General features: G+C 44.1%; 1 protein-coding gene across 1 annotated transcript in view; it reads right to left on the bottom strand.

Annotated features, from left to right (window-relative positions):
• Positions 1-1,412: 1,412 nt before the first annotated feature.
• The window catches only part of LOC102246190 (membrane-spanning 4-domains subfamily A member 8-like), an 18,662-nt gene continuing 8,276 nt past the window's right edge, over positions 1,413-11,798 (bottom strand). The window contains exons 3-7 of the mRNA XM_005860457.2: positions 11,203-11,325; positions 6,816-6,875; positions 5,671-5,799; positions 2,035-2,148; positions 1,413-1,863 (exon numbers count right to left, since the gene is read on the bottom strand). Coding sequence (XP_005860519.1) covers positions 1,759-1,863; positions 2,035-2,148; positions 5,671-5,799; positions 6,816-6,875; positions 11,203-11,325 — 531 coding nt within the window. The 3' untranslated portion in view covers positions 1,413-1,758. The remainder of the gene's footprint in view (positions 1,864-2,034; positions 2,149-5,670; positions 5,800-6,815; positions 6,876-11,202; positions 11,326-11,798) is intronic.

The raw sequence follows: 11,798 nt of genomic DNA on the forward strand, positions 1-11,798 counted from the left end.
CTCCCCAGCAGGTACTTTACCCAAGGGAATACAATCTATACTAATAATAGCCTACGTGGCATCACGACCTCACGTCGTCACAAGATGGCTCTCACGAAATGGCCATCACAAGATGGCTATATGCACAGCAGAGTCAGGGCCCAGTGGCCACTCCACGTGATGAGTCCTGGGGGTCCCACGGCTCTGCGCAGCATGGAGGAGGCTGGTCCTGGCATCTCCGCTGCCTCGCGCAAAGGAGGCGGGTCGTGGCAGAGGAGGCAGGTCGCAGCAGGGGAGGGCAGCTGTGGGCAATCAGGCCAGCAGGGGAGGGCAGCTGTGGGCAATCAGGCCAGCAGGGGAGGGCAGTTGGGGGCCATCAAGCCCTGGCAGAGGAGGGCAGTTGGGGGCTATCAGGCCGGCAGGGGAGGGCAGTTGGGGGCCATCAAGCCCTGGGAGAGGAGGGCAGTTGGGGGCTATCAGGCCGGCAGGGGAGGGCAGTTGGGGGTGATCAGGCCAGCAGGGGAGCAGTTGGGCATCAATCAGGCTGGCAGGGGAACGGTTAGGGGTGATCAGGCGGGCAGGAAGAAGCAGTTAGGGGCAATCAGGTAGGCAGGCAGGCAAGCAATTAGGAGCCAGCGGTCCCAGATTGTGACAGGGATGTCTGACAGGAATCAGACCTAAACCGGCAGTTGGACATCCCCGAGGTGTCCCAGATTGGAGAGAGTGCAGGCCGGGCTGAGGGTCACGCCCCCCCTACCCCCACCCCCTGTAGGTCTCTAGTGTGGCAATATAAAAGAAAGAACTCTTAACACTTATAACAGCCTGGATAGCCTGGAGAGTATTATGCTAAGCAAAGTAAGCCAGTCACAGAAACATAAGTATCACCTGATCTCACACATATGTGGAATCTAATGATCCAAATAAAACTGATGAACAAACATAGATCCAGTCATAGAAGCATGTTGAACCTTAGAGGGAAGGCAGAGGAGAGTGGGTGGTAAGAGATCAACCCTGACCTTGTATGCATATAACCCGTGGACACAGACAATGGGGTGGTGAGAGCCTGGGGTGGGGGACAGAAGTGGGCTGGAGGAGGTTAATGGGAGAAAAAGAGGAACATATGCAATACTTTCAACAATAAAGATTAAAAAAACACCCCCAAAACGACACTCTCTCCTTTGATACCCCAACAAATGCTGCTTCTTCAAACACGCTTGTTCTCTGCTTCCCCCATCACTGCCAGAATAAATCATTTTCATCTCTGATCTCTCTCTACACACCCCTAAATTCTATCATGTGTTATAGAAATATGATTGCATGTTCTTCTTCTCTTGTGAGGCAGAAGTTCCTTGAAGTCAAAGACTGCAAGTCACCATGTTCAACCTAGTCCTGCCGTTAATAGAGTTTTAAACATATCAAATGCTCAGTGCACTTTTATTCAGTGACAGTGATTGGGAGAATGAAGCTTGTGACGTCTAGACACTTGTTCCATTAGCTCATGAGCTCACACAGGTAAACACATGAATATCTGCACTAGACATCCCACAGGTGGATGTCCTAGGGAGGACCTCTTTGCTAAAATTCACTTTAAAGTCCTGTCTCCGTTTAAATGGAGGAACAGCATGATTAACCAAGCTGAAGTGAATGAAGTCCAAGGTGCCAACAGTTGGAGAGACACATTCCTTAGTTTGTCAGGGGGAAAAAAAGCTGAGTTTCAGAAGCCCAGAAAGGAGAGTTCTTCTTTTAGTTCCAGTGAAAGATGCTTCTAGAACCTTTGGCTTATTTGGAGTCCTGGATCTCACTGAAATAAGATGGTGGAGAGTTCACTGGTTCTGGATTGGCCACTGGGTTTGTCACATAGACAGTTTGAAAGACCACAGTGCCCTGAAAAAGACAGGTACATGGAGGTGCGTTAGTGAGAACCACAATTGCACAAGGCTTTAGATATTCCGGGACTCCCCATGTGCCTGGAGAGGAAACAAAAGCCTAACAACCTTTCTAGTGCCCACATTATTTAGGGCATCTTCCCATCCACTGCGGGTCCTACACACTCACGTTGTTGTGTGAATAGTGGAATAGTTGGCAGCCAAAGTGGGCAGACCTGCAGGCAATGCAGAACTCCAAGAGGCTAAAGATGAACAACACAGTAGAAGTAGTCACTTCAGAGACCTGGAACGAGAAGGATCATGGAGGTCATGAGTGGTGCCCTAGGAGTGTGAGGTCTGGCTCAAAGCATGGCTCTGCAATGGACCATGGCTAGGGCTTTGAGGAAGACCTCTAACCTGGTCTTAGACTCATGGAGAAAATGTCTCCCCAGGTTATGTGACGGTCAAGTGTGTTTGCAAAAGAATTATTTTAACACTTAGTACATGTGTTCTTCTAAGGAAAAGAATAGTCATTGTATAGGGAAACACCTTGAGGATTTGATTCAAGTAGAGGTGATGAGACCTAAGAATGGGGTCTGGAGTGAGACAGTGAAACACTGAAACTGTTCTGTGTAGGAACCAAAGAGAAATTTGGGAGTATGAACAGTCCTCAGAGAAAGCAAAGAAAGATGGATAGAGGAGAAAGATGGGACTGAGCAACATGAAGGGATGGTAGAGCCTACAGAAAAAGGCATCTTGTGAGAAATTACAAAGCAGGGTTGTCTAATCTCCAAGCATCAGTAGTCCCTCCACCAACCCTCCGAAACTTTAGAGAAAGTCAGCTACTAAAACAACCTTCCTGGCTTGTGACCATGGCATTTGTGGAGATAAATAATTGAGACTGTCTTTAACTTAAGAAAACGGTCAGTAAAAGGATCTCCAAATGAAACTAATTCAGCAGTAGTCAATTTCATGTGAGCACCAGGAGACATCTAAGCCCTTCCCTTGCTGTTCTCCAACAATGCTCCGGAAAATGGGACCTCCCACTGTATCTGGGGAGAGAGTTTGGGTAGAATCCACTTTATCATAAAAGGACAAGAGATGAATGACCCCAATAACCATTTGGATTCCAATTACAGGAGAGAATAAATATGAAAATGAAAGTGCATGGCACATAGTAGGTATGAAACAAATGTTGGTCAATTATTATTTTAAAAATGGCATTGGTGATAGCTGGCTGCTCAGAGAATCCTCTCTCATGGAGAGACCCCTCCTTAGCACTTTCCTTCTCTTCCCTCTTGATTTAGCAAGCATTTATTAAGCATCTGTTTGCTATGAAAGACTAGGAAAGCATCCCGAGAAGCACAATCTAGTGAGGGAGGCAGATACAAATGCAGATAGTTATAATTTAAGTCAGACATGGTAAGAGCTATAAAAGAGCCAATTATAGTGCCTCAGGGCACCGAGGAGAGAAAGTTTCATTCTCAGTAAAAGATCCAATGATGTGGATTTGGACATCTGTCCAGGCAAGGGGAACAGTTGTATGATGATGTCTTGGTCAAGGAATCACAGAAAGGTAGGGAGAAGGGGCCTTTACAAATGTTGCTGGTCCTTTTCAAATGTTTTAACAACAACATTCTTTTATAAAGAAAGCTTTCTAATGGGAGGAGGGTTGGGAGGATGGGTGAAAAATGTGAAGGATATTAAGAAATCCAAATAGGGACTTGTAAAAACAGTCACAGGCAGGTAAATTAAAGTACAGTATAGTGAATGTAGTCACCTCATAAGTTATATGTGTCTAATCATTACACCATATAGGTGATGAGACCTAAGGATGGGATCTGGAGTGAGGTAATATAGTATTGTTAGTCAACTGTAATTGAAAAATAAAAACACCCTTCCATGAGGGAGAAGGGTTCCTCAAGCAGTTTAGATAGTTATTATTTGATGGGTATTAATTCATGCTTGTTGAGATGGAGCACCGCAACCCTTTGTTCATCTTTTGCTAAGCTATGTTGAAGTCCAGCCCTCCTTCTTCTGGACTGAAGCCAGAAGTGTGTGGGTACACGGGATGGAAGAGATCTCTTTCCAAGATCAGACATTGGCAGAACTGAGATTAGAAGTCAGGTGGTGGTGGCTCTAGTCAGTATGGTGACTGAGAAACTGGTGCAAACAGCTGGATTCTGGATGTATTTTAAAGGTGAAATCAACAGGATTCCCTGAGGAGTTGGCTCAGAGGTGCGGGAAACAGAGTGGGTCAATAATTTCACCAGAGTTTGTCCTCAGTGACTGGAAGGATGCAGTTGCCATCAATCTGAAAAAAGCAACCTGAGAGAAGGTTTGGCAAATAAAATCTGGAGATGAGATTTGGATATGTTAATATCCAAATATAAGATGCAGAGTGGACAACTGGATACTAGACATGAGTTTGAGAGAGATGTTTTGCCAGAACCTAGGCGTTTGGAGTCATTGTCATAAGGAAAGTGTTTCAAGTCACCAGGCTGGATGAGATTGCTAAGGCAGAGAGTAGAGAGAGAAACAGAAGAAGATTAAAGACTGAGTATGAGAAGTTTGGGGAAAGATAAGAACCAGCAAAAGAGAAGAGAGCAACCAGTATGGGTGCAGGACCGCCAGCTGCAGGGCCTGGAAGGCACTGGGAAGTCCACCAAAGAGGAGGAATGATTTGGTGCTTGAGTAGAGGAAATTTTTGGAGAACTGAGGCTGAAAGTATGGCTAGCATGGGTTAAAGAGAGATTATGAGAGGAAAGAATTGGAGACAGTGAGGCAGACAATTTTCTTTTAAGGAATTTTCTGCAGAGAGAGCCAGAGAAATGGAGTGGTAGCTGAAATAACCAAGAGAAAGTTAGTTTGTTATCCAAGATGAAAGAGACGAAAGTGTGTTCAGATGTTGATGGAAAAGCTGTAGCAAATGGCAGATAGTGATATAGAAGAGAGGTGGGGCCAGGGAGAGGGGAGAAGCACGTGGAGTAATAACTTGAGTGAGCAGAGAGGGCAGGGCTGCTGTGTAGAGGAAGACATTGAGTTTACATGGGACTCATCTATAGCTGAATTTTCAGATGTTAGCCAAGTGCCCCCTGAGGTCTTGAGATGTGTTGTAAATGCAAAATACACACTGGATTTCTAAGATGTGGCACCCAAAATGCAAAATATTTAATTAATAACTTTTTATATAGGTTGTATATTGAAATGATGTTTTATATTTATTGGATTATATAAATGTATTATGGAAATTAATTTCAGTTTTTTTCACTCTTTAATACGAAGACTAGAAAATGTAAAGTCACACATATGGCTTACATTAGATTACTATTTGATAACATGGGTCTATAACATGGGATGGCTCATTTGCCTTTTCATTTCTATGGCTGCTTTCACACTGGATTGAGCACTGCAACAGAGACCAGATGGCCTGCAAAACCTTAAATGTTCACTCTCTGTCCCTTTCTGAACACCTTTGCTGATCCCTTTATCTATGAAAATGGGCAGGAAGGTGAACATGTGGGTAGATGTACAGGTTGGTGGGTACCGGTGCATTATCTCTATAACTGCATTTAATCCTCCCAACAATGTCAAAAGGTAGGTCCTCTTTTATAAAGATAGGAACTAAGACTAAGAAAAGTCACATGCTTGGAGCAGCAGCAATAACCTACAGGTCAGGGACTTGAAACTGTTCTGAAAGCATCTCTGTTTCCTTTGGTGCTTGGTGAAGCAGCTTGGTGGGACCAGGCCCTTTCCAGCGATTTCCTAAAGATAGCTACATTGGAAACCAGAGGAGAATTGAGAATTGGTCAAGAGAGATACTTACCATACCACTGCACGGACAGGAGTCGAAGGAGCTATGCAGGTTGTTGATAGCCATATCTGTGATGAGGAGCATGATTCCGACCAGAGAGCAGATTGCACTGGCGATACTCAAGCCCATGCTACCCTTCAGCTGAAGAAGATACAGAGAGAGGGTCAGTATGAGAGAGGAAAACAATTGTAGCTGAGATGAGCAGAGACACAACAAGTGCTTCATAATGTGAATTCCTGGAACCCTAGATGTGAGGCAAGTAAAGAGATGTCTTGTGCAAAATAGGTTTGGTGGTAAATTAACTTTGAAAACACCCGGGTTGCACAAAGTTAGATCTTTTGTGCAGGTCTTCTCAAAGTCTTTAACATGGATTATGGATCCCCTGGAGAGGAGACTACTAAATAAAGATCCCTCCCAAGTTATCTAACCATCTTCATAAAGTATCTCGTGGGACAAGTATCCCCAAGAATAATGTTTAGGAATCACTGGACTCATTTATCCCACAGGACATAGGCAGGAGACTCAGCCCACGTGTTCTGGGATGTGACAGGCTCTGATGCTCCATGATTCTGGTCCATGTGCAGAAAGACATGCCCAGAATTGATCTTCCCTGTGGATTTTTTAAATAGATCTCATCTGGTGTAGGACCAGGTCATCCTGGGGAAACAAAGGTATTTTCTTGGTTGAATATTTGGGGCCACCAATCCTTGTCCATGTTAGTTCACAGAACTAGTTTGGAAGGATTCCTTTGGAAAGCTGCTTCCTGAGCCTCCCCTGGCTTCCCTGTAGAAATGTCTGGCACTGGGCTCTGTGTGCTGCAGGCAGTCAGTGCCTGCTCTGCTGGAGGACAGCCTAGCACCCCTGGTTGTTTTTTGCCTCCTCTTGTAAGATCCTCTTAGGAAAGTTATTCTCTCTGTCTCTCCATACCCTGATGCTGCACTTCCTTCCACCAAATCTTCTGGACTCTTTCCCATTTGTGACTCTGGCCAGGTTTATATGGTCTTGTGAGTATGAGTGAGCATGCATGTCAGTGCCCTGTGTCTGGTTATAAGTAGGTTCAAGGATAAGGGAGGCATTGTGTATGAGCTTGTTTCCCTCCATGTGTATGTCCCCTAAAGGTCCACAGCTGGGAGAGCCTGTCTCAGGGTGGGACTTACCAGGCAAGAAGATCTTGGTAGCTGTTCTGATGTCACTGAGAGGGATCCTGAAATGATGAACTGGCACAGAAGAAAGGGAGTTTAGAAAGAGCCCAAAGAACCCTAGCTGGTTTGCCTCAGTGGACAATGTGTTTGCCTGCAGACAAAAGGGTCCCAGATTTGATTCCAGTCAAGGGCAAATGCCTTGGTTGTGGGGTTAATCCCCAGTGGGGGGCGCACAAGAGGCAGCCAATCAATGATTCTCTCTCATCACTGTTGTTTCTCTCTCTCCCTCTCCTTTTCTCTCTGAAGTCAATAAAAGTATATTTTTCAAAAAAAAAAGAAAGAGGCCAGAGGTCAGGGCCCCACTTTCAGGCTTCTGTGTTTCTGATCACACACATGTTCTCTCATACATGCTAGGATCATCTGCTGGGACCTCCTACTCAACTCAAGGGAAGGGGAAAAAAGGGAAGGAAAGGGAAGGAAGGAGAAGGGGAAGGGAAAGAGAAAGAAGAGAAGAGAAGAGAGAAAAGAGAAAAGGAAAGGAAAGGGAAGGAAAGGAAAGGAAAGGAAAGGAAAGGAAAGGAAAGGAAAGGAAAGGAAAGGAAAGGAAAGGAAAGGAAAGGAAAGGAAAGGAAAGGAAAGGAAAGGAAAGGAAAGGAAAGGAAAGGAAAGGAAAGGAAAGGAAAGGAAAGGAAAGGAAAGGAAAGGAAAGGAAAGGAAGAAGAAGGAGGGAGGGAGGGAGGGAGGGAGGGAGGGAGGAAAAAATAAAAAAAAAAAAGAGCTATTTGTCACCACTAGACAGGGCAATAACTTGGGATAAATATGTATTTTAGAATCCAGTACACCTGGTTCTAAACTCTAACTTGAATTGCATGTGATCTTGGGCAAGTTATTAATTTTCCTAAGTGTATATTTCCTCTTCAGAAAAAATAGGGAAAACTATATGTCTTTCTAAGTGTTATTATCATGAGATAATTTGTCCCTTGCATCTAGCATTTGGTATATCTTGCCCATGGTAGATCCTGTACATAGTAGATACTCAACAAAATCACTTCTTTTCTTATCATTTATTTTCTCACAGGCACTTCTTGTTGGCCTCCCAAAACAATTTTCCCAGGCATAGGGGCTCTGGAGAGAAGGAAGGGGTCCCCATATTTTCACTACTTTGAGATAAAAGCCCAATATCAGTCATTTCCTGTCTACAAGTTGGTACCTTTTAGTTACTCAGAAGAATGTTGCCTCTCTGCAAAGATGAACATCAACTATGAGGGCGACAGGATAGATTGTGTGCATCTATTTCAACACTGATGTTCTGCAGGCATAGTGGCTGATGGGATTCCCTGCTGTCAGTGACAGTCTGAAGGTCATCAGCTATGGTTTAATGGAAGCTTTGCTCAGCCCTACATGAAGTGCTTTTAACTTTGCCTTACTTAACTCCATGATGGCCCACCAAGCACCATTATTATTCCCAGTTTAAGGAGGTGTGGACTGAGGCTTAAAAATTTTAAAAGACACACCCAAGACCATCCAGAAAATAGCATAACTGGAAATAAAATCCAGGTAATTGACTCCAGATCTCATGTTCTTAACCCTCATCCTGCACTCATTCCACCTCAGAGTAGATGCCTGTGCCTTGGAATGGAAATGGGTATTCACAATGAAAACTTACTCTAGCCACCAATGCCTTGTAAGAGGAATGCCATTTTTCCTATAAGTGGGAAAATGAGTCTCAATTTTATGTTTTCTACAGACTTTGTAGGAAAGGAAGGAAACAGAAGACTGGACTTCTGGTGTCCCTGCTGGTCTTTTTAAGGTGCCTAAGGAGAGGGTCTTTGGTTTGGAAGAGGACCATATGATCTTTAGAAAATAGACAGTCCTAAAAAAAAAAAAAAAAAAAGAAAATAGATAGTCCTAGAGTCAGTAAGGCAACAAAGAACAAAAGTGCCCTGCAGGAAAAAGGGAGGGTGGTGTCATAAGGGCTGGTGGGACCTGAGCAGCCTAGTGGGAGGGGAAATGGCCACTAAGGCCTTTGTGATGCCTTAAGAGAATCTAACACTCCATAGGAACTGTTTTGTGGCTGTGGTATTAGTCTTCTCCATTTCTCCAAACTCCACAGAAGTCTGCTATACACACAGGTGTCTGTGGTTGGCTGATTTCCAAGTCTGGGTCTGTGCAAAACAGTGAGAGTACCTAGGCCTCAGAAGATGAGACACAAATGGGAATAAGAGAGAGCAGGTGCTCAGTTAAAAATGCTCCCCAGAATCTAAGCCCTGCCAAATTGCAGATGCTGTGTGTGTGTGTGTGTGTGTGTGTGTGAGGGTGGTGGACAACTATAGGCTATTTTATTTAAATCTCATGGTATATGGTTACTTGGCTGATGTCCAGGTTACTCTGGAGGTTTGCTATTTGTGAGAAAAGTTGCCTTGGGTTGTAGATATGTGAGTTGAGAGAAAAACTGTTATAGCAGGGAGAAAAGGAGATGGTTGGTGAGAAAGGGATTGGATTGCGAGTGTGTGCGTGTGTGTGTGTGTGTGTGTGTGTGTGTGTGTGTGTGTAGGAGGGAAGACACTAAGGAAAATGAAAAAGAATCATAAAGGCAATATATTGGAGAAGAGAAAGGACCTGTTGTTCTTAACCTTTTAAGGGGTTCTAGGTCACCCTGAGAATGTGATAAAAATGGTGGGATTTTCGAGAAAAAACAAACAAACATAAAAACATCTAATATACCAAATATTTTGCAAAAAGGTGGACTCTGAGCCCATCAGTGAACCCCAGATTGAGTCCCTACTGCTTCATGATTGTTCTGTGACTGGACAGCCACTCTTAACCCCTGGTGAAAATGTTCTTCTCCTGGAGCTTCAGCTGTGGGCCTGATTTAAACAACATGTGTGCACTGGGCTGATGAACTAGGAAAAGGTTTCCTTACCTCTGAGGTGGGCTAATTAGAAAGCTGCCCACTCTGGGGCAATGGCACCTTGCAAGGCTGTCACTTGTTATTACCTGAATCTTATCTCCTCATAATCCATCTTTTGAAGTCCAAACTCCTAGGACCTCCAAATGTGGCTGTACAGTTGTTTCCAGACTCACAATAGTTGGGCTTCTGATTTTTTTGACTTTACATTGGTGTGAAAGCCACATGCATTCAGTAGAAACTGTACTTTGGATTTTGAACTTTTATCTTTCCCAGGTGAGCAACATGTGGTAAGATACTCTCTGGTGATGCTGGACAGAAGCAACCACCCTGAGCTCCCAGTCAGCCATGCAATTATGAAGGTAAATAACCTATTCTTTGTAGTGTAGTATTTAATGCACTTTCCTTAAAAATATATTTTTACTGATTATAGAGAGGAAAGGAGAGGGAGAGAGAGACAGAAACATCAATGATGAGAGAGAATCATTGATTGGCTACCTCTTGCGTGCCCGACCTTGGGAATCGAGCCTTCAACACAGGCACATGCCCTTGACCGGAATCGAACCCGAGACCTTTCAGTCAGTAGGCCGACACTCTATCCACTGAGCCAAACCAGCTAGGAAAGACTCAGGATATTTTCAATTTACGTTGGGTTATTGAAATGTAACTCCATCATTACGTTGAAGAGCATCTAAATTTGAAGATAGTGCCTTTAAAGAAGTGATTAGAGTTAAATGAGGTTATATGGGTGGGCCCTAATCCAATATGACTGATGTTCTTGATGAGATATGAGGACACAGACACACACAAAGGGTAAACCAGGTGAAGACACAAGGAGGAAGATGACCATCTACATGCCAAGAGAAAGGCCTCAGGAGAAACAACCATGCCCGTACCTTGATCTTGGACTTCCAGCATTTAGAACTATCTATAATAATAAAAGCCTAATATGCTATTTAGACTGGACAGCCGAACGACCTTCTGGACATCATTCCGGACGTCCTTCCGGACAAAGCTGTGGGGGCCAAGGCAGAGGCAGTTAGGGGCAATCAGGCAGGCAGGCAAGTGGTTAGGGGTGATCAGGCAGGCAGGCAGAGTGGTTAGGGGCGATCAGGCAGGCAGGCAGAGTGGTTAGGGGCAATCAGGCAGGCAGGCAAGCAGCCCCAGATTGCATGAGGGTATAGGCTGGGCTGAGGGACTCTCCCCCAACACACACACGCTGTGCACAAATTTCATGCACCGGGCCTCTAGTGAGATAATGTCTATTGTTTAGCCACCAGTCTGTGGCTTCCCAAGAGGACTAATATTATTGGTAAACAAGGCCTGAGCTGGTTTCACAGCCCACATGCTCTATTGAGGTGGGCTAATTAGAAAGCTGCCCATGTACTCTATTGGCTGGAAATTTTCTGCAGCAAAATACACCACTTGCTAAGGTGGAACTGAGTATGTTGGCACTTTCTGGAACTCACTTGCAGGGCGACTGACATTACTTACCAAGATGCCTCCCCAGAAGGGATAGCCTCCATAGAATGAGATACTTACGAAGGTCCCAGGCAGCATGGTCCCCAGGATGATGCCCAGGCCAATGTGTATCAGGCCGATCAGGATCTGGATGGCCTGTCAGAGGAGCCAGAAGCTGACACCTTGTTTTCTCAGGCTGGATCTTAACCCTGCTCCCTTGTGCTTCCTTTTAATTTTAATAAATATTTTGTTTTCTTGGTCAATAAAGTCCTATTCAAAATGTACAATTGAAACAATACTTCCCATAATTTCACCCCACTCAAAGAAAACAACCACTTATATTTTGATGTATAGCCTTCAATTATTTTTTCAAATTTGTACACTGATAATACAAAATGACTCTGCATATTTAACTTAATATTTCATGATGAATATGTCCCCATGGTATTAAGTATTCTCTGAATATATGTTTTTTAAGGATTTCCCAGATATATTAGGCAGGTATAATATGTTTCCATATTATAAACAACACTGCAATGGACATCATTTTGTAGATAAGTCTTTGTGCTCATCTTTTATTTCTTTGAAATATTGTTTTTGATTGGGTCTTCTCTCCCTCATCAAATTAA

This window comes from Myotis brandtii, unplaced genomic scaffold (assembly GCF_000412655.1).
Source record: "Myotis brandtii unplaced genomic scaffold, ASM41265v1 scaffold1341, whole genome shotgun sequence".
Lineage (NCBI taxonomy): Eukaryota > Metazoa > Chordata > Mammalia > Chiroptera > Vespertilionidae > Myotis > Myotis brandtii.